Here is a 23,322-nt window from a genome sequence, read left to right on the forward strand (position 1 = left end):
CTGCATTAGTTCTGTGTCCCTCTCACAACTAGTCGTCAAAGAGACGGCGAAGGCCAGATGATTCGAGATTATCATGATAAGCTCAGAAATGCATAAACTGTTACTCTATGAACCAACAACCTTGTACTTGTCCAAAATAGCATCATACTGCTGTTGATCAATAGCCAACACTTTTCCATGCTTGACATCCTTTGGGAATCCACTCATATCATCACGCACCCACGCACCCATATCATCCAAAGTATCCGCCGTAGCAGGAATATACGTCTGCAGCGTATTCTCATCAATCCAAAGATGAAACTTGCCAGCATCCAAGTTATCCCTAAAGATCAAAGGTCCCTCATTGTTGGCATACTCGGAAGCAAAAGTGACGCGTACATCAGGCCCAGCATTTCCTACATTGGCCCAGTCGCCAAGAATACCGTTGGAGGAGCGTTGTTGGTAAATTGTGTAGTCGACCTCGGATTTTATCCAGCGGTACCAGACGTTGGGTCCTTGTTCGGGGGTTGCGATGAAGGTGGCGTCGATGACGGGGTAGTCGGGATAGAAGTAGAGTTGTGCTTCGGAGAAGGTGATGAAGTCGGTGGTGGTGACATACATCAGTTTGTTAGGAGGTTGAGGGCCGGTACGGTCAGGGTCGGCATCAGACCAGAAGCGGGAGGCAAAGATGACAATGTAGGCTTCAATCAGAGGTTCCCAGTATGCTTCCGGTGCCCATGCGTTTCCGGCGGTAGAGTTGACGAGGTTGGGTGTGAGGCGAGCCTCGGACCATGTAGCCAAGTCATCAGACTCCCAGATGACGAGCTGTCTGGAGCCAAATCTGGTTGCTGCATTGAAGTCGTTGGTGAAGTTGTTGGCAAGAAGATCAGTTGCGATGAGCCAGAACTTGCTTCCATCCTGGGAAGGCACGATGAAGGAGTCTCTGACACCTTTGGTGCCGACACCACTGCGCAAGATGGCTTGTGTTTCTGCCGTGCCATCTAAAGAAAGAGCTTGGTAGGACAAGGGGTCGTTGTCATTTGACAGGTGCATGTAGATAGCCTCATCATCGACAGGGAATGATGTAAAGAGATATCCCACTTTAGTGTCTCGCTTCGTAGGCATGGCCATGGTTGTGCTGACAGCAGTCAAAGCCAAAAGAGATTGAAAAACTTTCGTTAGAATCATTGTTTCGATTCGTTGCCAGGGTTATATTTCCAAGATGCTGGAGGAACAGATAGCGGAACAGGCTGATGATTTTATATCAACCGATCACCGCAAATTATTTCCTACGTCGTCAAAATATTGACAACGTCTCATGACGGTATGAGAAGCATATTCAAATCTTCCTGCATCTCGACAAGCCCGAGCCAAGACAATATTCCTTGGTAGTCGGAAGTCAGTACAATAAATATGTTGTTACCCGCTGAAGTTGGACGTCTTTGAGTGGCCAGTATGGTCGACATACGAGGGGATCTGCTTTCAGCCTGATTTCTCGCGCGTCGCGAATTGCCGTATAGCAGATCTTTCCGGACTAGGAAGCTCCCGCTTGCTCCCCACGGGCCTCCACACGTTGGCAGTCGTTGTTTGCGGGGTCTATACTATGGGCGCAGCATCGTGAGCTCGATCATTATGTTATTGGCAGTACAGAAAAGCAGACGATGAACAAGAAAGACGTCAATGGGCTGCCTGTTGTCAACCATTATAGATAAACATAAGGCTAAAGACGGGTGTAGCCCTTGATATAGTAACTGCTTAAGTCTCGAGACTTCTATCAACTTACATAGCATGCTATAATCTACATAGAAGTCTCCTAAGACCTAGCAGTCCTCTGCCTCGATCGAACTTCCTCGTATCATCTACTTATAGTATAGATGCTATAGGAGGACTAAATGCAAAACACCTATAGCAAAGGCGCAGGGTCGTCCTGATAACCAAAAGACTTGGGACTGATTATGCTGCATCGATAACTGACAAGGCCAATAAATGTAGACTCGTCTACTGATGTTGTTAAGCACAGTACACGGGTGTTCGTATGGCAAACGCATTTTGAATTGGGGGATCGCTGCTATTGTGTCCATTGGTTACCCATAATATCAAGTTTTGGTGATCTAGTCACGGCATGATGACAGCCCGAAAATTACTATGACCCGTCTTACTGCCGTGCGTGCGAGTCAACGCTCTTCCTTTACGAAACATCTACATGTTGTTCGCGAGCGACCAAAGCTTGTCTTTCGCAATATCACAACAGTATCGCGTGGATCATCCATCTCACCACCAGTGTTGGAGGCTCTTCTGGCTCGCTAGCATGACGCACGTTCCTGTACGTCATCGCTTGTCTCTTAGAACACCCGTCTGATCTGTTTTCAGGCGGCGATTGTACGTTTCTGTCCCATTTTATAAACTTTTCAGCCACCGAAGTTGACATATTCGCAAAGTTTTCGCGACATATCAGGTTCGGGAGGTGGTTGCAGATCGCCTCTTGAATGTTAACGGGCAGCCATCCTGAATTGAGATTAGCTACTGGCAGCGAGGCACCGTGCGAAATGTGATATTAACATACCATCGGAAACAGTGTGGCGAAGACTCTGATCTCCTCCGATCTTTCCGTAGCATGGTGTGTCCAATCGAGCTCCAAGGCCGCCTTTCCTACCATCAGAGCCATCGAAAGCGGAACGTAACGTCTGGCCAGGCAATCATGTGGACCTGCACCAAAAACTAGCCAATTCTTGGTCTGGCTCTCGGCGTCGCCAGTGATCCATCGGTCCGGATCGAAGGTGTTGGCCTCGGGATATACTTCGGGGTCGTGCAGAGCTGGATAGCAAGTCGGAACAATCATGGCACCTTTAGGAACAGTATAGTTGGGGGTGACCGGGAAGTCCTTTGTGGCCAGGTAAGGAACCATGATGACTGGCGGCCTGTATCTGAGGAGTTCCTTGATCACCGCATTGGTGTAGGTGAGTGACTTCAGCATAGACAGGTCGAGCGATTTGCTAGCATCACCCTCTCTTGCGGCCAAGTTCTCTGCTCGCAGGCGATCAAGCACATCGGGCCGTTGGGCTAGAATCTGGAAGATCCATGTGGTCGCACTACTGGAAGCATCTTGCGACGCGAAGAGGAAGGTGAAGAGCGTCTCGCCAATCTCCTCGTTGGTGAACTCGCGGATCAAGTTCGATGGTCTCTCAACATCGGTCTCACCAGCGGCAATTCGCTCACGATAACGATTAGACTCGAGCATGTGAAGGACCCAGAAATCGACAACGCAGGAAGGCTTCGAGCCGATGGCCATGTTTGCCTTGCATACAGCTGCGCACTTTGCGAATTCGCGGTGAACGGCATCCGCAGTGCGCTTGCCTTTCCAGACCTTGGTGCCTGGAATGTAGAGGGAGAGGGGCACATTGACCAGCTCAAGCGCAGCAGTAGCGAGATAAAAGTCGTCGGCGATCTTTTTCACGGCGTCTTGGGAGATGTAATCTCCGAAGAAAGTACGGCATGAAATGGCGCAATTGATTTCGCGGAAGAAGGTCATGAACGCGATCGCCTGACCTTTGTTCTGCTCCGTGGCTGCGACGAACTTGTCGAAGTAATCAGAAAGGACCTTTTCCTGCACAGGCATGTAGGCAGCCAAGGCCTTGTCGGTGAAGAGAGGAGTCAATCCTCTTCTGTACTCGGCATGGTCTTTCCCTTGTAGGAACACCCAGGCTTTGTGTCCGATGATATCTTTCGCTACTGGCACAATACATGGCTCGGCATACGCAGGCGACTTGAAGACCTTGTGGGCGATATCTCGGTCAGAAGCAAGGACGACGAATCTACGAGGATCAGCTTGGGGATCGAAAAGCTATCTGTAGCAATAAGCGACAACAAAGATGTACATACTTGTGGAAGACAGAAACACAGCTCAGAGGTCCACTGGCCCATTGAGCAAGGTATGCGTCGAATCTGGGGTGGAGGGCCTGTATGAATGGGCCCATAAGTGGGATTTTGAATGCTGGTCCTGCGATTGATCCTTTGCGCTTGATGTACATGACTAGACATGGGGTAAGTATTACATTATGGCTGGCATAGGTGACTTCGCCACTGACTTTGATCATAAAGGATGATTCCCAGAACCAGAGTTGCGATGTACTGCCAACTTGACCAGCCCGCGAGGCGATCCATCAGGTCACCATTGACTTTCCCAGAACTCATCTGCCAGACCTGCCATGCCTGTGGAAGGTCCAACAGCGAGTTGGTCATGTTCCCGAGTTTGCTTGACATGTTGCGCTTTGCGATGTGTGAGAACAACTTCAAACGTAAAGGGTCAACACAGATTATTATTACAGGAACTGGTTGCCAAGCCCAAGAGTCCCGGCAACCCACCGTGGTGGGTATGTAGCCAATCACGAAAACCACTAACGGAGATGGTTCATGCCTCTTCTTTGATTATCGCTCAGTACAAGATTGGAAAGGGCGCCCCTGCATTCACGAACAGCATCACTCGATTACGACTCCCCCAACGCCATTCAAGAGATGGGTAGTTGCGAGCGGACCTGGTATGTAAGTACGACAGCATCTTTGTTCAATCACGCCACGAACTTGCAACAGTGATGGAAGCATTCGCATTCGACGGAGATAATGATCTTCCGAAGATAGTCACAATATCTGCTACTCACCTGGATTTCAGCATGCTCTCCTGATTCAACCGCAATTCAACGACCCTCCCTCTCGGCCGGAAGTTATAGTCACTATATGCGGGATTGACGCGAAGGATGATACACGAAACAAGTCCCGGCTTGAAATCTCACCACTTGATCCTTCGGGCTTTCTGCCCTGGCAGGTCTGCCAGTCCAGCCTGATATTGTCCTCGATCTCGGCGATCAATCCTCGAGACTACGACCAGAACATCCTGCTCAGCTGATGAAGTCACAACCTATGTACTGACTTCGCACCATACTGTCGCAGCTCCGTTCAAAAGGGAAGGCGAGTTAGTTGAAGTTGTTTACTCTATTGATTGTGGAAATGGGGTTCGACGCGAGCGGTTCGTCCCGTGGCGCGATCAGGAAGGCAGCTCTATGAACGTATGCTGAACAGTGCACATGCGCGCCCGCAACTCGACTGCAAGCGGGCTCGGCTACAATGCCCCCTGCTGGACATTAATGTTACGCGTCTTGACGGATTCTGTCAAGCACGTCTTGTCATGACTCGCTGCTGCGACATGCCTGCTGGGTTCCCGTCAAATCAGAGTATGCTTGTTGGCGAATTCTGGGCTTCTCATTGCGCACTTCTTCCGGTCGGAGCGTCTTGACTAGACCAACTGGACTGACTGACTAGCTACCTGGGCGCTAAAAGCGCACATCCCAGAGCGCTTTGCGGAGACCTCAAAAAGCATCCTCCCGGAGTCTGAACTCCACACAAGTCTCCAGATCTGGAATTACAACGTCGTACATGCTCGTATTCTGCGGTCTCTGCCTGGAGCCGTCCTTGAAACGAAGGTCATACTTCAGAATGATATTGGAAACAATCATCTTCATGGAGTGGTCGGCGAAAAAGCGACCAGGGCACACGATCTTGCCATGTCCAAAGTGCAGACTGTTGTCGCTGGTAGTGGTGAATTCTGCAGTGGTCTTGTTGGTCATCAAAGTCGCACAAATCATTCTTGGGCTTTGAACTTACGGTTTCCATTGTTCTCAATGGATTGGATACGCTGCTTGAATGAGCGGAGTCCGTCAAACTCGTTCGGGTTTGAGACCCGGTCAGGATCAGTCCCTATTGCGTACGTAGCCATTTGGATATGGGCACCTTCAGGCAGGATTACTCCATCGTGGAGTGTCACAGGCTGACGCACGATGGCATTGAAGCCGACTATGGTCAATCTGTCAGAACCATGATCGTCGATAAATTCTCAGCTAGCAAAAAGCAAAAGACTTACGCAGAGTGGGTGGACTCAGGCGCTGAGACTCTTTCATAAAGCTGTCCATCTTCTTCATGGCCGCCAAGGACTGTTTGTTGTAACCACTGTTACGAAGGACTTCGTTGGCCTCTTCTCTCAACACGTCGACATATTCCGGGTGAACGCAAAGATCGAACAACACTTGTGCAACAGCAATGACTGTGGAAGGACCGGATCCCAGATACGTAACCATCAGGCGTTGGACCGTGGTCTCGTTGTCATCCTGGATCTCCTCACCTCCGTCCATGAGATATTGCAAGAAATCTTCCGGTTTCTGGTAGCTGGGGTTTTCCTTTTCTTGTCTCCTTCGCTCCTGGATCAATGGAATAATCATACGCTTGGCTCTTTTCAAAGCATTGTTTACTCCCCAGCTCGTGGGAAGTAAACGGGCTACAACAGGTTTGATCAGATCAGGAAAAACGCGTAGACAAAAGTTGTGCTTGAAACCATTCTCAGAGTAGTCAATGGCGACGTTGAGGTATTCCTCACTCTCTGCGAGCTCAGTTACGAACTGAGTGGCTACACCTCTATGGACCATTCTTCGAGCAAGATGCAGAGCATTCATACTCAACCACTCAGTCTTCGTCGCAGGAAGCTCTGTCGGGAGATGCTTCTGAAACTGTTCCTGGACAAGGGGAGCCTGGACGCCAAGTTTTGGCGTTAGTCTTGTGGTGATCATGCGTGTTTGAAGACTGTGGTCAGTGATCACAGCGGTGATCGCGTGTAAACGCTGGAATGCGTCTACAATTGCAGTGTTGAGACTGAGGCGCTCTGGAGGCATGCTTGCGAGCTCAGCGAGATACTTGTTGGGCACAATAAGTAGATCATTTCCAGAGACCTTGAAGAAGCCGTCTTTGTACTTTGCATAACCCTCGCGGATCAGAGCTGGACCATTTCGGAAGAATTGCCATCTTGCCAGGATTGCATTCTTATAGCCGATGATGGGTGCGTCGAACTTGTAGTTGCCGTAGATGTTGGGGTGATTCTTGCTGTCCGAACTCAGGATGTACCAAGAAACGGCAAGTAATAACGAGAAAGTAGTGAAGGCTAGGGTAGACAAGGAATGTCCTTCGAAGAGACTCGCACCAACGTCTGCGAGGCTGGTACCGTTCGAGCCCAAAGAGGACTCAGCGAGACTGGTGATATCTGCGCTAGAGGCATTCATGATGTGAGGTAGGTGGTGAGAACGAGGAATCTCCTATCTGTGACTCCCTGGAGCAGACTTTATAGCTTTATCACAAGCACTCAAGTCCGCTCAGCATGCTAAATACCGTAAGCTGCAGATGACTTGGCGAACAACCTCGCTATTGAATTGATGAGGTATATGCGGAGTATTCCTCCTCGCTTCAAGTGGCTCGAAACCGCGAAAGATCCAATATGTCTGACATCTGGGCGCTCAACATACCAACCTGCTTGATATCATTCGTTGACGGAGCTCACGACTCCACAATAAAGGCCGATATATAGTAGGAGACTAGGAGTATGATAACGCGCAATCCCTTAGCGTGGGGTGAACTAGATCCTTCGCAGTACTCTATGGTGGGTCCGGGCTCACATGCTGATTGATCCTTCGCGCAATATAGCCTCCGGTAGATTATAACATCAAGTAAGCAGCAGTTATGTGCTCGCCAAGTCGCTCCTCGATAGTTCCGATCAGACTACTGCCTAGCATCTCAATAAAGAGGCTGTCAAAGCCCTCGCATACACTTGGAAATGTTCGTCACCACCTTGCGAATCCTAGCCTGCTCTCCAAAGATGTCTCACATATTATATGCGATGATTGGAACCGTCTTTCTGGTCTACGCAGTAGAATATCTAATTAGCTCGAGGGACGACCCGCGAGAACCAAAGCGACTGCGTCCGAAGGTACCTCTTATCGGCCACTTGGTAGGTATCATCAACAGTGGTCCTTCATATCATAATCGCTTAAGGTGAGTCCGCTATTGTTCAATCTACGGTGCCAGCATAAATGTAGATGCGACCGAATCAGCTAACCGTTATCCAAGAAATGCGAGCGACACGGAGATCTTTACTCTGGGAATCCTACACTTCAAGCTTTATACTAGTATCTCAACAAGACTATTACCAGCAATACAGAGAAGCTCAAAGACATTGTCCTTTCGGCCTATGATTCAACATGTAGCACGTCGCTGGGGAGATGCGAGTGACGAGACCAATGACTTGTTTGGAAGTCCGCATCTCGTGACAGACTTTAGTCACGCAATGAAGTCAAGTCTAGCACCAGGACGTCACCTTGATGAGGTCAATGATAGAATGGGCAAAAGAGTCTTACTGGATGTTGATGATTTGCTTGACTTGTGCAATTCTACCCAGAAAGGTCTACAAATCAAGCTGTTAGAATGGACGAGGCATGTGGTCATGCAAGCATCAAGCTCGGGTGTATACGGAACGGCACACCCGTTCATCGATATCGAGGTCGAGAAAGCATTCTGGTAAGCAGAGCCGGCATGTGAACGCTCCCTGAGTGCCAAAGATTCGTGTTGACACGACTTCGCAATAGGAAATGGCACTCCCATCTTTCAGCACATATATCAGGACTGAACTTCGATATCCTTGGAAAAGGTTATACAGCACGACAGAAAGTGTTTGACGCTCATCAAAAATACTGCAAGAATATTCCTGATGACGCGTCTTTGCTTTTCAAGGAGCGCTGGCGTGTTCTACGAGAAGCTGGTGTGTCTGAAGCCGACTGTGTGAAGCAACAGGCGACCCTCCCTATCGGTATGCTGAGTAATACGGTACCTACCATGTATTGGACCATATGGGAGCTCTTCTCTCGTCCCGAGGTACTCGCCGCTGTTCGAGAGGAAATCGAACAGAAAGCTGTCATTCGACAGGATGATGGACACGTTCTCGACGTCGCTAAGCTCAAGTCCTGTTGTCCAGGCCTTCTTTCCGTCTTTCAGGAGACCCAACGCGTTCGACATATACATGCGGCTATTCGCAAGGTGTTGGAGGACACAATGCTCGACGGCAGATACCTCTTGAAGGCTGGCAATTATGTGCAAATGCCAGGAAACTCGATCCACCTTAATACCAAGATATGGGGAGATTCGGCGACTGAATTTGATCCATATCGGTTCGTACCGAAAGCCAGTGACAAGGGAGGTCAAAGAGTCGCTGGAAGTGGATTCCTTGCTTGGGGCGCACCACCTCATCTATGCCCAGCACGGCAATTTGCTGCAACCGAGATCCTCATTTTTATTGCTCTTCTGGCCATACGAGTCGATCTCCACCCTATTGGCGGAGTATGGGAGAAAAATCCGGCTCTAGACTTTGCTGATCCAGTCACTGTACTCAATCCTAAGAAGGATGTCAGCTTTGATGTCAAGCCCAGACAGCAGTGGGATGGAAGATGGACTTTGCTGATGTCTCAGAGTTCAGTCCGCGTTCCACTCGCGTCGGGCTGAATCTTATTTGCACAAGGATGTGCACAACAGTACTGTTGATACTGGATTAGCATATACTTTGGCGATTAGATCAGAAGTGTGAAGAGCTTGTGATTCGAAGAACTACAGTGCTGTTTTCCTCGTAAGACTTCAGGCTGATCAAGTCATTCGACTCACGATCCGAAGTGTTGATATCTTGTCAAATACTACCGTTTTGCTGCAAACAGTCGACAACTGAAATTATTGAAACTGTTTAGTCTGTCATACAATGTTGAATCTTTTTAGTTGGTCGTTTGTCTGCTCGAGTTATCCATCGTCATTGATGATGCTGAAGATGTGATAACAGCAGTTTTCGCTTACAAAGCTTGAGCTTGCCATCTAGTGTCCGCCGTGCTGATCTATGGCAAGGATGTCCTGACCCCAACATTCTGTCGAGAAAAGCCCGCCAGGTGCTCTTGCTGATCGAGGCCGAGTGTAACGCTGAATTCGCGGGCATCAAGTCGTGCACCGGCTGGTCAATATCACGCACCTTGCAGATACCCCAACATCTGCTCTCTGACTTAAGATGCCCTCACTATTCTTACCTGTATCGTCAAGCAAATTTGTATAACAGCCGAGCCGGATCACCCGGGCTCCGTCGATACCCGACATCGATCCAGAAGAATTACATCGACACATCTCCTTCAGTGGTATCCTGGCACAGGCTTCTGAGCTTAGAGATTGACAAGGCTGCACTTTCGCTTTCGAGCCTGACACAAGCTCGTTCTCGGGAAGTCAGTGTATCATTCTTGTGGCTGGATACACAGACAGGACCAAGTACGCTTCCCGGCTCCCTTGCCATTTTCGAAACTCTAAACTTGACGATCAACTCTTCTCCGATGAGCTAGATCATTGGAAAGCTTTCGTACGAAGCCGCATTCCTTTCATACCCCAAATCGTCGGTGGTAGCTTATCAACTGATAATCTCATCGGTTTTCCCTTGCTAGCGCTAATAGAAGAAAAAGTGCTGTTTGGCATGAAACGTAGCGACTGTCCGACCTAACATGAGATTTATTTGCAGATTTGCACTTTCCGCCAGGTAGAAGATCCAAGCTGAGGATAGAGGAAGGTCGGTGACCAAGCAAATGTTGGAGACACAGGACTTAGTCAAGAATTTCCAGGCCGCAGACCAGCTGGTAGCGGCTCATGCTCCATATCGATTTTGCAGGATGGCAATGAAACTCTTCATGGAGGCTGCTTCAATGTAGAAACGATACTGCCTTTTTTGAAGATCTGCTTTACTCCACATTCGATTTCTTGTCTCCGGGTCCGACTGTAAGACTTGATCTCCACCATCGATTATGCGGATAGCTGTAAGGGTCTAGATCTAGTGCCCAACGGATAAGGTGCCATTATGCTATGGGTCCACCTACATCTGGTCGCCATGACCTTTCCAGGAGAGGTGTTACAAATGATGCAGTCCCTTCTTCGCGTGCGTCCAGTCAATGTGGTTGCAGCCCTCAGCGCCTTGCATCTGAGTCCGACATTGATACTGGTCCTGGTGCCGATTCTGAGGCCGATTTTTCCGAAATCTGATCTCGAGCTTGATTATGCTTGGCCATGTGCGCCTTTGGATAATCTGAAGGGTACATCATGGGTCAGGCTTTGACGAAACATGATGTACACTGTAATACAAGACAGTCAGCCGATGCATAGAGCAGCAGCTAAGCATAGAGCTTCGAACCATCATACGAAGTGCTGTCTGGGGATCGTATGATCTGGTGGACCATCATGTAGCTTCCAGATGGTTGTCCTGGCTTGAAGGTGTTCCTGGCCTTGACTGTGCTTACCTCGTATTCATCATCTTCCTTGCGGCGCCACCACAACTTTCCCCCGTTAATTTTCGGGCCCCCGCAACTTGAACAACGACGAACGATGCGGTCGCTCGAGTGCTCCAGCACGTGAGTCTCCCAGAAAGACATCTTACCACTGCTCAACCTTCGGGAAGCTCACATGCGAAATGTTGTGATCGAACGTCTTGCATCGCGCTGCTCAGGTGTCATCCTTGCTGTAGAAGCTTGCGCGTACCTCCGATGGTCGTCTTTCATCTTTGCAAGGTAGACGGGGTCCGTCGCGTATCGCTCTCGATTGACAGCGTTACGTCTGTCGTGTTGCTGTCTGCGTTCCTCAGGATCTAATGACCACCTCCTAATGGCAGAGAGAGATAGTGATCGCGTCAAACTGGACCCCCGCCTTGAGAGTAGATTAACACGACAGCCTGCATCAGTAATGGTGCGCGACATGATTCAGATATTGGTTGCGGTAAAGATCAGAGACTGGAATATTCCGATGCAGAATTAGGCACTGGCGTGTGTTCATATAACGCGGACCTCGAGTCAGCAGACCTGTTGTGATGTCAAGTAACGTGGTGAAGTTTCAAGGCAAAGAGCTCCGAGGATTGGCTCGGTAGTCGTGTTCTTTGAGCGAGATAAGATTAGATCTCCGGAGATGCTGACCAAGGGGCTCCGCAATCGGGACGGGCGTGGGATGGGTAAGCGGATGGCGTGCTCACATCTCGCCCGTCGGCAGAGTGTTGACCATTGTTCGCGATATCGACTTTTTCCCGTGTCGTTTGCCTTGTCGCCGTTCGCTTTTCATACTCCTTTTCACTCGCTGTCTGTTTGTCGGAGTCGTCTTGTGCAATTAGCCAGGACCTTTTTTGTTCTCTCACAGCGGCATTGTTGAAGCGCATCTACTATTCTACGCCGCGTCTCACCCCTCCACAAAATATAAATCATGTCGGCTCCCGAGCAACAATCGTCGAGTCTGCCTTTCGGCCAAAACATCTCTCTGGGAGACATCAGCGGTCCCACGTACCTGACTGCTCAGACTCTGGTTCAGCAGGTTGCATACACGCTCTCGGACAAGATCTTCTCCTATTCGCCCGAGACCTTCGACCTTGATGTCGCGGCAAAGAGCTGGGAAAGTGCTGGAGAGCAGAATGCTCACGGCTACAAGACTGGTCTCGCGTCTATGGAGACTCGCTCCGGTGCTGGCTCCATCGCCCTCGGATACATGTTCTCCAAAGACTTTGACCTGAAGAAGCGCCACATCCCTCAATCCATCGTCGCCTCGTCTGGCTCGCTCGTCCACTTGCGCTCTGCCCTCGATCAATTGGCCCTTCTCTACAACGTCGCCAACCCCACCGTCGTTCACGTTGCTGCTGTTGACTATGCCGCCAACTCGTCCACTGGTCTCGTCACCGACTACGTCTCGGCCCTTCGCCTTGCTGAGGAGCTCGGCCTGGGTCTGGTCGCCAGCGCTTCCACTTACGAGATGCAGCACATGTCGCTGTTCGCAACCCTGATGGCCTCGATCGTTCCGTCCCTGCACGTATATGACGGCATCACTGTCGGCAGAGAGACCACCAGAATCATCGACGTCCTCGACAAGTCCGGCCTCAAGAAGACTTACGACGCCATTTTGGCCGACTCGTCTCTCACCGAGAAGAAGCACTCCGACAATGAAGGCAGAGTCAGCCGTCTCTTGAAGGCCTTCAACAACGAGCTGGGTACCGAGTACAAGCTGTTCGAGTACTCTGGTCATGCCGAGCCCGAATCCGTCCTGGTTGTTTTCGGAACCGTTGAGGCTTCCCTGGCCTCGCAGATCGCCCGCGCACTGTCTGAGAAGGGTGTCAAGATTGGTGTCATTAACGTCCGTGTTTACCGTCCCTTCGTTGAGGAAGAGTTCCTCGAGGTTCTAGCTCCCTCCGTCCAGAACATTGCTGTCCTCGGCCAGGTCCTTGACCAGGCTGCTGTCACTGATGAGAGCCAACACTCCAACCTCTACAGCGACGTTCTTGCTGCCCTCAGCTTTGCCTCGCTCAACAAGACACCCGCTGTCTTCGACATCAAGTATGCCAGAGAGCAGGTCTGGACACCCACTTCGGTCGCAGGCCTCCTCCAGCAGATTGGCCAAAAGATCGACCACGCTCCCACCGACGAAGAGCGCTTCGAGATGCCCACTGGTGATGTGCAGCAGTACACCTTCTGGGATATTGACAGCTCCAAGGCTGCTTCTGCTCCTCTCATGATTGGTCAGCTCTTGTCTGGTGACTCCAAGCTCAACGTTAGCGTCCGCAGCGGCCACGACAACCTCGCCGCTGGCGGTGCTATCCGCACTGACATCAGAACTTCGGCCAAGTCTATCGAGGCTGCTTACTCTGTCAGCTCTGCCGACATTGCTATCGTCAACGACTCTAGCCTGCTGAAGAGCTTCGATGTCATCAAGTCTGTCAAGGACGAGGGTATCGTCGTTGTTAAGCTCGCTGATGTCAAGGAGGACGAGATTGAGAAGCATCTTTCTTCCGAGGTCCGCAAGGCTCTGGCCTCCAAGAAGATCCAGCTTTTCGCCCTCAACACCGCTGCTTCTGCTAAGGTCGAGGAGCAGCCCGAGTTGGAGAGCTACCTGGTTCAGCTCGCTTTCCTCAAGCTTGCCCGCAGCGACCTCTACGAGACTGGTGTCAAGAAGCTTGCTGGCGGCAACGATGCCCTCGAGGCTCTTTCCAAGGAGATCGACGAAGTCATTCGCAAGGTCGAGATCCCCGAGTCTTGGCTCACTGTTGAGTCTGAGACCAATCAGCCCCTGCCTATGCCCGAGGACCTGAACATCAACAGCTTCATCAAGTTCGACAAGGAGGAGCCCGAGGAGGCTTACCTGCTCAGAGACTGGGAGAAGGTTGCCAAAGGTCTTGCCTTCAAGGAGGCATACGGTACCCAGAACGCTCTACGTCCCGACCTCAGCGTCAAGACTGCTGTTGTCACCGTCAAGGAGCGTCGCCGTCTCACTCCTAGAACTTACGACCGTAACATCTTCCACATTGAGTTTGACCTTGGCGAGACCGGTCTCACCTATGCCATCGGCGAGGCTCTTGGTATCCACGCCGAGAACGACAAGACTGAAGTCGAGGAGTTCATCAAGTGGTACGGTCTTAACCCTGAGGAGGTCGTCGAGGTTCCTTCTCGCGAAGATGCCCAGATTCTCGAGAACCGTACTGTCTACCAGGCTCTGCTACAGAACGTTGACATCTTTGGACGTCCCCCTAAGCGCTTCTACGAGGCTCTTTCGGAGTATGCCGATGACGAGGCCGAGAAGACTCAGCTTCTCCTGCTTGGTACTGGTGGCAACCAGGAGGCTCAGGTGGACTTCAAGCGTCGCGCTGAGGTCGATACTGTCACTTACGCCGATCTTTTGCTTGAGTTCCCCTCTGCTCACCCTTCGTTCCACGACATCGCTCGTCTTGTTGCCCCCATGAAGCGCCGTGAGTATTCTATCGCTTCTTCGCAGAGAGTCACCCCCAACAGCGTTACCCTCTGTATCGTTACCGTCAACTGGGTTGACCCCAAGGGTCGCGACCGCTTTGGTCAGGCCACTCGTTACCTCGATGCCCTCGAGGTCGGCAAGCCCGTCACCGTTTCCGTCAAGCCTTCGGTTATGAAGCTTCCCCACAAGTCCACTGCCCCCATCATCATGGCTGGTCTTGGTACGGGTCTTGCTCCCTTCCGCGCCTTTGTTCAAGAGCGTGCCTGGCAAAAGGAGCAAGGCATGGATATCGGTGCTGTCATGCTTTACATGGGTTCTCGTCACCAGAAGGAGGAGTACCTCTACGGTGAGGAATGGGAGGCTTACCAGGATGCTGGTATCATCACCCACATGGGCTGTGCCTTCTCCCGTGACCAACCTGAGAAGATCTACATTCAGGACCGCATGCGCGAGACCCTGAAGGAGATTCGCCAGGCCTACCTCCGTGACGAGGGTGCCTTCTACCTTTGCGGTCCTACTTGGCCCGTACCCGATGTCACCAATGTCCTTGAGGAGGCCATTGAAGTCGAGGCCAAGGAGACCGGTAAGAAGGTCGACCCCCGCAAGGTCATTGACCAGCTCAAGGATGAGGAGAGATACGTTCTCGAGGTCTACTAGATGCAACAACTTGTTGCTTGGAAAAATGTCTTTGGAAATTCTCTGTACATAAAATAGAATTTGTAAACAAAAATCGTGACTTGATAGAACACAGTTATTGCATGATCTCGATCCATTTGCCCAACCTCCAGTCTTGTCGTGCGCATTGCGATTCTCTTCTCCAGGCAATCGCATGACTGCAGTTGCTTTCCACTTTTTTTCCGTCATTCGGGCCTTGACGATCAAACAAAACATCAAGGCACTGGCGGGGATACCCGGTTGACTTGTGCAGAAAGCTTGCCTGCAAGCCGTCCGCTTCCGCAATCAAGAAAAGTTGGAGCAACGAAGAATTTTGGCAGGCACACAGGGCTGTGCAGGGGAACACGGTCGATCGCATCCTTCATTGATCAGGAACGAACAGTGTCGATCATTTTGCTGTTTTGTTTCTCACTCAAACACACAACAAATCCTGAAACTCTGGGATTTTGCTATGTTTTGACAGGGTTATTGTTCGATCGGTCTTCTACGTTCATATAGTTTATCTTAAGACGATTAGATAGAGTATCTTTCCTTCCCGACTTTATCAATCTTCCCCTGCATTTTGTCCTTCCAAGAAAGTTGTCGCAAGCAAATGACGTCGAAGTTCTTTTCTTAGGCCCCTTTTGCTCGTGCTCCCGGATACGGCTCGTACTTTAGGGCCCCACAGCACACTACCACCTGTTTTTCCACGTCTTTCCTGCAGGCCCAAGCAGACTCTGGCTTTTCAACAACGCTGTCAACACGCTAGCCCAAGAGTCTTGGCCAGCTTTGTTTGCAAGGCTCTACAGCAAGCTCTGATAAGAATAGAAAAAGAGGCGACCTAGGAAGGATGGGCTGGTTGCCGGGGGTTAAAATTATGCAGGCACTCCCGAAAGGCTGACACTTCTGATCATCACTGCGTGATAAGTATATTACTTGTAGCTACTTCTCGTACCTGCTTTCTTCCTCTCTTCTTTTCTCTCTCTTCAATCGACATCAACAAATCCAACTCTTACGCTCACACAAATCTTCCAACTTCACAAACAAACAACTTCAATCGCAAAAATGAGATTCTCCGCCCTTTTTGTTCTGGCTTCTGCCACCGCTGCTCTTGCTGCCAACTCCACTCCCGCTCTTTTCGCCCGTCAGAGCGAGGGTGCTACCTGCTCTAGTGGCGAGTCTGCTTGCGGTCAGGGATGCTACGACCCCACCGCCTACACATGCTGTGGTTCCGCCGGCCAGGTCTGCGCTATTAGCGAATACTGCGCCAGCGCCAACCGCTGCTGCCCCATCGGTGCCAACTGTGACGGTCAGGGCACTTCTACCGCCGAGGGCAGCTCTGCCACCGCCGTACAATCTGGATCCACCATTCTCGGAAGCTGTAAGTCTTGATCATCTTTTAATATCTTCCCTTCCGCGACTCGTAATGACGAGCCCTTTCTTGTAGCTGCTTCATCTGTAGCTGCTTCTGCAACTTCGTCCATGTCTTCTGCTTCCTCTTCTGCATCTTCGGCCGCTGCTTCTTCAGCCTCTTCTGTTTCATCGAGTCTGACATCAAGCGCCGCAGCCGCCTCGTCAGCCGCTTCTTCTGCCTCAAGCAGTGTCAGCTCAGCTGCTTCCAGCGCCAGCTCTAGCATGTCTTCTGCTGCTTCTTCCGCTTCCCGCTCGGCCTCTTCCGCTGCTTCTTCCGCTTCTCGCTCTGCTTCATCTTCTGCTTCATCTGCTTCTCGCTCTGCTTCATCCGCTGCTGCTTCTGCTTCCAGCTCGGCTGCCGCTACTTCTTCCGGCGCTGCTGTCGCGGGTACCGTCACCAACTTCGGTCTCGCACTTCTTGGTTTCGCTGCTCTTATCTAAGCATCTCCGTTGACGAATGCCGATGGATGCAGTGAAGCGGAGGATTTCCAGGAGCTTTCTTCCTTTCTCAAGATTATGTCAGACGAAAGAGTCTGGCTGGTTGTACCCAATGTATTTATGATACCGGGAGATTTGCATTGTTAATAAATAGGGATATACCTGTATGAACTAGACTTATATATCAGCTGGTCCCCATGATTTAAATTTGATGTACTTGGTGATGGCAATATCGCACGGTTCTCATGAGATGTCAAAGACTTTTTGAGGCTTTTTCCAAGGAGAGGTAAAATAGCACATGCTCGAAATGTTGGTGAGTCACTATATATCCCGAGCCTTCTGCCATACTACCTCGCCTTCTTCCTCCTCGCCCTCGGCTCTGCGGTGAATGAGGGGTGAGGAAGAAGATGCAACTTCCTACCTCTTTTTTGCTACAAAGGCCGTGTTCAAACCACTCGCACGCCGTTTTCTTGCGCCCCTTTTTCTTTGCTCTCGGGCTCCCCAGGCATGAAGTTGAATATCATCTGCTTTGATGCAATTGTTCAGATTAGTTTCCTTTTTTGTGTCGTTAGCAGTGTCTTTGATGTTTTTTTTGCACTGCGAGTTGAGAAATCACCACGAATCAAGGTTGACTGGGGAGAACATGACAATTGACTTTAGTAAAGCATTCGCACCTCCATGCCTAATATGCCGCTCCAATAGGTCAATCTGTGTTAAAAGCGTCTTATGCTAATTGACCAATCTCAGTTTCTAACAAAAGCAACATCATGCTTCTTGAAAAGTACGCTGGAATCCAAGACCTCCCCAGTGTCACTCCTCAAGAAATCCACTTGCAAGTTCTGCTCATCCAAGAACTTGACAGTTGCGTAACTGAATTCATCTCCGTATGCGAATACGTTGGTCGAGTAGTTGGCGCCCACGGCGCTCAAGCCTTCGATATTGCCTGCTCCTCCAGCAATAATGTACGCTGGTGCTGTTGGATTTTTCAAAGCAGCTGGGTCGGCAACATTGTTGTAAACAGGGTTGAAGCGCTGAGAATTATGGACATGGCCAAAGATACCCAGATCCACGCCGTACTTGTAGAAGAGAGGCTCAAAGGCCGCTTGACAGGGTTTGCAGATATTCTTGCTATCACCGGTGGAATACCAAGGACGGTGACCGGCGACAATAACCCATGGCGTAACAGTTCTATCCACAGAAGCCAGATCTGCGTCCAGGAAATCGAGCTGTTGGGTGGGTGTGTTGCCAAAAGATCCAGCGTTTAGATTGGCACTTCCATCTTTTCCGTCGGGGGCGGAGGGGAAATCGGTCTCGGTGTCTATCATTACTATATGCGCCATTCCGTATTCGAAGGAGTACCAGAAGGGTGGGTTTGCGAGACTTGCAGCTTTCTTTGCGAAAGCTTGTGCTGTTGCGTTCTTGGATGAGGAAGGGAAGGTGGTTGGCATTAGTCCATTGAATCTAGTCATGAAGTCTGTAAAGTTCTTTTGACCTTCGGGGCAAAGACCGGTGGTGTAGGGGATCTCTGTGCACGCAGCTTCGTGGTTTCCTGGCGAAGCCATGTAAGGCTTTCGGCTCGCGATGGGGGCGAGTTGGTCAAAGAAGTTTTCGAGAATGGCGGCGTAGGCATTCTTGCCGTCGAGGAGGTTCTTGGGCTTGAGATACCAGTCATCTGCGTATGCAAAGTCTCCAGGATGAAGCACAAAGTCGTAGTCGTCAATGGTGTTGGCTAGAGCTGCGATGGTAGTGTGGTTCAAAGCAGGCTGGACGTAAGGAATGTCACGCTTGCGAGAAGTTGTATAGCCATCTGCACCATACACACCGAGCTAACAGAGTCTTGTCAGTAAATTACACACATTACCCTCGCGAGACCATCGGCTTACATCAACCACAACATCCAAGTTGAAGGCAGTCTTGTCTCCAGGAGCACGAGCAGTCATGAAGTGGTTGACAGACGAATTTGTCGAGTTGATCTTGTAGTAGTACGTAGTCGCCGCATCAAGTCCAGAAAGTGTCACAGAGTTGGCCCAAGTGCGAGAGGTGCCATAAGTCAAGGACTGAGCAGAACACGCTTGAGAAGTCAGACTGTTTGCAGATTTGCCATACTGCACACAGCCCTCGGCGAGTTGCTCGTAGGTGTTCCAACCGACGGAGATAGCTTGTTGTTATCAGTGAGGGATCACAAAGTACGAACGGAGACCGGCGCCTACCATTAGGGCCCTTGAAGGCGATGCGTTGTTGCACAGGAGTGGTCAAGTCCTTAGGTATGCCTGGATAGTCTGCGGCGAGTGCCAGTACAGGTAGCAGTGGCAAGGCCTGAAGAAAGAGGGAAGTAGGGGCCATGAACACGACTCGATTCTGGAAGACTAGAAGCGAATAATCGTATCCGTCGTGGTCAAGTACACACAGATTCCTTCGTGGCAACCACAATCGATTATGTAGTTTTCAGGGCATCGACTCCTGACATTGTCACCTACCTATTTTGGATTGCCTTGCGACATCGCTTGCTACAGATATTACTTGCATGTGGTTGAAAATGCAAGCATTATTCATGCTTTCTCGAGGTTGTCGTCTTGTGAGAGGAGAAGGTCGGCACGTGGGTCAAATCCAAGCTTCAGCAAGCTTAGCTTTCGAGCTTAGCGAGACACGCTTTATGCGTGAACAAGATGATTGGTCAGAACGGCAAATCGGAGTGATAGACAATTGGATATTCGAACGCGTCTTTAGAAATACAGGAGACGGCACGATAATTGGAATGCCTCGGTAGAATAACAGTCCTGACCATTGCGCCCCCCTTTGAGCAAGCCAGTGGGACAATCGAGACTAGATATGTTCCTTCCGCCTAGTCTCTCGACAACCCATGTGGTATGAGTATCTTGAATTGTGCAAGACGGACTCCTGACTCCCGCAAGCCCTATCAGCCGCATACCATTGCAGTTCGAGGTTGTTAAGAATTTTCTCTGACGAAGAAGCAGGATTACTAGCCCCGTACAGTCGATTGGAGATTCTCAAGTGCTTTTCATTCTGTTCCTCTCTCCTCATTATCATTGCTCGGAGAAATGTGCGTTCCATCTCGTCGGCGATGTTGCGCACGTCACCAAAACACGGGTAACCTGCGGAATATCGTGTCTGCCAAGCAGATGACAACTCTTTAAACTGCTCTCTCCAGTATCGGTTCGAATGAGTAATCGTCGTAGGAGGTATGCATCGGTCGAAGTCCAGCGCATCCGTTACCAAAACTTTGTTAGCCCGGCCCTTCTGTGACCTGATGGTGACGCTGACAATGCCGCACATACGTGTCGTCCAGATGCGTATTTGACCGCACAAAGACACAAGATCAGCCAAGTCGGTGTGGCAGAACTTGGTCCATGACCTAGGGGGCCCAGGCCTGCTTGTTTGCAAGTCATGAACTAGAGGGTTGAAATGTACTCGGTCCAAAGCGATGCCACCTGACCAGGCGTTGAAGCCTGCTGCCAATTGTCCGCGATGCATTACGCAGAGACTCAGCTCGGTCCCACGCATAAGGATTGGCAGAGACTCGTATCTCAAACGCTTGGATGCAGTCATCAGTGGATGTGGGAACGGTGGCTCTCTATCGGTCAAAATTGACATCAGGAGGTGTTCGTAGATCATCAACCTGATCTCGGTGGGTAGGTCCGTGAGACCAGTCTCGGTCGGAGCCATAAATGAAGAAGAGACGGCAGAGAGTAAGATGTGACTGAAAGTGGGAGACAGTGATAAGAAATTGAGAGACAGCAAGCACCACAGAATAGAGACAGAAGAAATTGATATGAGATATGACTCGTCTTGAGTGGGACGACCTACCATTGCCACGCGTGATTATGCGGGTGTAATGGGCCACACATGATGGATGGCGTTGGTCTGACGCAAATTCAGATCAATGTACACGTGGGAAGCTGATAGCTTGAATGATTGCTCCCAGGCGTAGCTGGACATGTCTGGGTTTGTACGAATAGCTAGAGACGTGTCGATAAAGGAGTTGGTAAGACTCTTGAAGACGCTTCAACCAATAGGAAGACATGTCTTGGCGCTGATTGAGGTCGCCTCACCGCCCAAACGTCATGTATGTGGCAGTAAACATTCATGCCCCATCCGGACAATCAACACCAAGCATTATATAACAAAGGCCAGCAGCAGCGCATCTCATCGGTGATTAGGCCCACGACACTCGTTTAGATTATAGCAAGATGGGCAAACCACGAGTAGGTGCACAGCAACGAATCTCGACAGATAGCGGGTGGCTAATTGTTTGCAGATGATCATTGTGATTCGTCATGCACAGAGCGAAGGAAACAAGAACCGCGACATCCACCAGATGATCCCGGATCATCGTGTCAAGCTGACAGATGATGGATGGAAACAGGTAAATAGCGCCACCTTACTTCAGTCAGGTCGGGCAAAAAGCTCACCAAGTCACGCACAGGCAGAGGAAGCAGGTCGACGACTACGAGGCATGCTCAAGCCAGACGATACCATCCAGTTCTTCACCTCCCCCTACCGCCGTACTCGCGAAACGACCGAAGGCATTCTGTCATCCTTGACGTCCGAAAGCGAAGAAGAAGGCCCGTCACCATTTCCCCGCCACACCATCAAGGTCTTTGAAGAGCCGCGACTACGAGAACAAGATTTTGGAAACTTCCAGCCATGCAGTACCGAGATGGAACGCATGTGGCAAGAGCGCGCCGACTATGGACACTTCTTCTACCGTATCCCCAACGGCGAGAGTGCTGCCGACGCCTACGATCGTGTCAGTGGCTTCAACGAGAGCTTGTGGCGCAACTTCAGCGATGAAGACTTCCCCTCGGTCTGCGTGCTGGTCACGCATGGCTTGATGACCAGAGTCTTCTTGATGAAGTGGTATCACTGGTCCGTCGAGTACTTTGAGGATCTCCGCAACGTCAACCACTGCGAGTTTGTCCTCATGCAGAAGAATCTCGACAGCGGCAAGTACATGCTGCAGAACCAGATGCGCACATGGTCAGAGTACAAGAGACGCTCGATACCGCAGCAAAACGCTCAAGTCACAGCTTCGGCTTTTGCTTCCCCTGCAATACCTTCCCGCAAGTGGGGTGGTTGCGTCGGCGGTTGCACGCATCAACATTCAAAATTTCCTCGTCGCATAAAGAAGCAGAATGAAGCCTCGGACACTGCTCAAGCGTCAGCAAAAGACACAGAAGGCCATACGAATCTTGCCGAGCAGCTTCCAACACCCCTCCAAGCCTCAAGCACAGCAAGCACCACAGAGCCCAACTCGCCAATCTCCTTCCGTCTACCCACCCGCCCCAGTTTCCTCCACGGCCGCGACGGCGGAGGCTCCCTCTCCGGCATTGCCACCCCAGTCGAAGGCTTCTCCGACGTTTCCGGTGCCGAAAGCGATTACTTCGCCCGTCTCCAACATAAGCACCACCGCGACCTCTCCGACGCAAATCCCAACAACCCCTCCGCCGCCTCCGCAACCACAAAACGCACACACAAAGGCCGTCCCACCGCTACGGACCTGGATAACTGGAGGAGAGAGAGTGGGATGGGCAAGGGAGCTAGAGCTGACCCTTTGGGAGACGAGTACAACGATCACGACGCCGAGGAGGACGGGGATGATGAGCAAGAACTGGATAGGGTGACGACGAATGAGCCCAACGGGCCTAGTGAGTTTGTCGAACAGCTAGATCTGAAGGAGATTGAAGATAAAAGCATCAGGGGCAGTGTGTATTAGGAAACGGACTATATACCACATTCAGGCAGGAAGAGACCAGGATATGCTGGACGGAAATATGGCGGGTTTGCATTATGGCGTTTTCTCTGCCACACTTTTTACTACATGGACTTTACGACTTTTCCCATCTAATACCCAGATTTTTCTTTGACTTCTTGTTTCATGCCCAGTCGTGCTTTGTTGTAGATTATCAGCTGGTGAGGGTTCATTCGTTGATTTTCGAGCTTGGCCAACACTTTTTTTTGGCTTTTGGTGTCACCCTGACTGGACTATGACATGGCGAATCGACAGCGACGGCGACAGCGAACCTTGTATGATTTTTTGATCAAATCTTGGTATTCTAGCATATTTCGATTATGCGCAATTTTTGATATGGGTACACAGAGCTTTGCAGTGTGATGTTATCATTGATGGTCGCCGATGAACGACCAGTTTTTGTCAAAAGTGCTCTCTGATTTCGG

General features: G+C 50.5%; 10 protein-coding genes across 10 annotated transcripts; 5 read left to right on the forward strand and 5 right to left on the reverse strand.

The window, feature by feature from the left end:
• Window positions 1-54: 54 nt before the first annotated feature.
• Window positions 55-1,406, reverse strand: AUEXF2481DRAFT_35676 (glycoside hydrolase family 43 protein). Its single transcript, XM_013492718.1, has one exon. It carries the CDS (start codon window positions 1,165-1,167, stop codon window positions 106-108), a length of 1,062 nt encoding a protein of 353 aa, XP_013348172.1. The 5' UTR covers window positions 1,168-1,406; the 3' UTR covers window positions 55-105.
• Window positions 1,407-2,245: 839 nt separating this feature from the next.
• Window positions 2,246-4,640, reverse strand: AUEXF2481DRAFT_195248 (uncharacterized protein). The gene is made up of 4 exons (XM_013493002.1): window positions 4,065-4,640; window positions 3,859-4,009; window positions 2,543-3,791; window positions 2,246-2,484 (listed from the first exon to the last, which is right to left on the reverse strand). Exons 1-4 carry the CDS (start codon window positions 4,237-4,239, stop codon window positions 2,431-2,433), a joined length of 1,629 nt encoding a protein of 542 aa, XP_013348456.1. The 5' UTR covers window positions 4,240-4,640; the 3' UTR covers window positions 2,246-2,430.
• Window positions 4,641-5,339: 699 nt separating this feature from the next.
• On the reverse strand, window positions 5,340-7,076 carry AUEXF2481DRAFT_1235 (uncharacterized protein; the record flags this gene model as incomplete). The annotated part of the gene is made up of 3 exons (XM_013492454.1): window positions 5,340-5,575; window positions 5,635-5,823; window positions 5,891-7,076. 3 exons carry the CDS (start codon window positions 7,074-7,076, stop codon window positions 5,340-5,342), a joined length of 1,611 nt encoding a protein of 536 aa, XP_013347908.1.
• A 590-nt stretch (window positions 7,077-7,666) lies between these two features.
• On the forward strand, window positions 7,667-9,342 carry AUEXF2481DRAFT_25631 (uncharacterized protein; the record flags this gene model as incomplete). Its single annotated transcript, XM_013492589.1, has 3 exons — window positions 7,667-7,842; window positions 7,876-8,364; window positions 8,433-9,342. 3 exons carry the CDS (start codon window positions 7,667-7,669, stop codon window positions 9,340-9,342), a joined length of 1,575 nt encoding a protein of 524 aa, XP_013348043.1.
• A 1,359-nt stretch (window positions 9,343-10,701) lies between these two features.
• AUEXF2481DRAFT_35681 (uncharacterized protein) lies at window positions 10,702-11,216 on the forward strand. Its single transcript, XM_013492719.1, has 2 exons — window positions 10,702-10,987; window positions 11,153-11,216. The coding sequence occupies exon 1, from the start codon at window positions 10,720-10,722 to the stop codon at window positions 10,894-10,896; it is 177 nt and encodes a 58-aa protein (XP_013348173.1). The 5' UTR covers window positions 10,702-10,719; the 3' UTR covers window positions 10,897-10,987; window positions 11,153-11,216.
• Window positions 11,217-11,883: 667 nt separating this feature from the next.
• AUEXF2481DRAFT_35683 (uncharacterized protein) lies at window positions 11,884-15,404 on the forward strand. Its single transcript, XM_013492720.1, has one exon. It carries the CDS (start codon window positions 12,097-12,099, stop codon window positions 15,277-15,279), a length of 3,183 nt encoding a protein of 1,060 aa, XP_013348174.1. The 5' UTR covers window positions 11,884-12,096; the 3' UTR covers window positions 15,280-15,404.
• A 474-nt stretch (window positions 15,405-15,878) lies between these two features.
• Window positions 15,879-17,322, forward strand: AUEXF2481DRAFT_85321 (uncharacterized protein). The gene is made up of 2 exons (XM_013492874.1): window positions 15,879-16,657; window positions 16,739-17,322. The coding sequence occupies exons 1-2, from the start codon at window positions 16,342-16,344 to the stop codon at window positions 17,128-17,130; spliced, it is 708 nt and encodes a 235-aa protein (XP_013348328.1). The 5' UTR covers window positions 15,879-16,341; the 3' UTR covers window positions 17,131-17,322.
• A 548-nt stretch (window positions 17,323-17,870) lies between these two features.
• Window positions 17,871-19,470, reverse strand: AUEXF2481DRAFT_1239 (uncharacterized protein; the record flags this gene model as incomplete). Its single annotated transcript, XM_013492455.1, has 3 exons — window positions 17,871-18,953; window positions 19,011-19,285; window positions 19,338-19,470. 3 exons carry the CDS (start codon window positions 19,468-19,470, stop codon window positions 17,871-17,873), a joined length of 1,491 nt encoding a protein of 496 aa, XP_013347909.1.
• A 344-nt stretch (window positions 19,471-19,814) lies between these two features.
• Window positions 19,815-20,849, reverse strand: AUEXF2481DRAFT_35686 (uncharacterized protein). Its single transcript, XM_013492721.1, has one exon. The coding sequence runs from the start codon at window positions 20,809-20,811 to the stop codon at window positions 19,951-19,953; it is 861 nt and encodes a 286-aa protein (XP_013348175.1). The 5' UTR covers window positions 20,812-20,849; the 3' UTR covers window positions 19,815-19,950.
• A 392-nt stretch (window positions 20,850-21,241) lies between these two features.
• On the forward strand, window positions 21,242-22,927 carry AUEXF2481DRAFT_35688 (uncharacterized protein). Its single transcript, XM_013492722.1, has 3 exons — window positions 21,242-21,350; window positions 21,404-21,511; window positions 21,572-22,927. Exons 1-3 carry the CDS (start codon window positions 21,336-21,338, stop codon window positions 22,859-22,861), a joined length of 1,413 nt encoding a protein of 470 aa, XP_013348176.1. The 5' UTR covers window positions 21,242-21,335; the 3' UTR covers window positions 22,862-22,927.
• The last annotated feature ends 395 nt before the right edge of the window (window positions 22,928-23,322 follow it).

This window comes from Aureobasidium subglaciale (genome assembly GCF_000721755.1).
Source record: "Aureobasidium subglaciale EXF-2481 unplaced genomic scaffold scaffold_1, whole genome shotgun sequence".
Classification (NCBI taxonomy): domain Eukaryota; kingdom Fungi; phylum Ascomycota; class Dothideomycetes; order Dothideales; family Saccotheciaceae; genus Aureobasidium; species Aureobasidium subglaciale.

Coding starts and splice junctions, on each gene's coding strand:
- AUEXF2481DRAFT_195248 (XM_013493002.1), bottom strand. CDS start 4,239: ATGTCAAGCAAACTCGGGAACATGACCAACTCGCTGTTGGACCTTCCA. Junction 4,010..4,064: donor AATCATCCTTTATGATCAAA/GTCAGTGGCGAA, acceptor CCCCATGTCTAG/TCATGTACATCAAGCGCAAA. Junction 2,485..2,542: donor TCGCCACACTGTTTCCGATG/GTATGTTAATAT, acceptor ATCTCAATTCAG/GATGGCTGCCCGTTAACATT.
- AUEXF2481DRAFT_35688 (XM_013492722.1), top strand. Junction 21,512..21,571: donor CAGATGATGGATGGAAACAG/GTAAATAGCGCC, acceptor AGTCACGCACAG/GCAGAGGAAGCAGGTCGACG.
- AUEXF2481DRAFT_35676 (XM_013492718.1), bottom strand. CDS start 1,167: ATGATTCTAACGAAAGTTTTTCAATCTCTTTTGGCTTTGACTGCTGTC.
- AUEXF2481DRAFT_35686 (XM_013492721.1), bottom strand. CDS start 20,811: ATGGCTCCGACCGAGACTGGTCTCACGGACCTACCCACCGAGATCAGG.
- AUEXF2481DRAFT_35683 (XM_013492720.1), top strand. CDS start 12,097: ATGTCGGCTCCCGAGCAACAATCGTCGAGTCTGCCTTTCGGCCAAAAC.
- AUEXF2481DRAFT_35681 (XM_013492719.1), top strand. CDS start 10,720: ATGGGTCCACCTACATCTGGTCGCCATGACCTTTCCAGGAGAGGTGTT.
- AUEXF2481DRAFT_85321 (XM_013492874.1), top strand. CDS start 16,342: ATGAGATTCTCCGCCCTTTTTGTTCTGGCTTCTGCCACCGCTGCTCTT. Junction 16,658..16,738: donor ATCCACCATTCTCGGAAGCT/GTAAGTCTTGAT, acceptor CTTCATCTGTAG/CTGCTTCTGCAACTTCGTCC.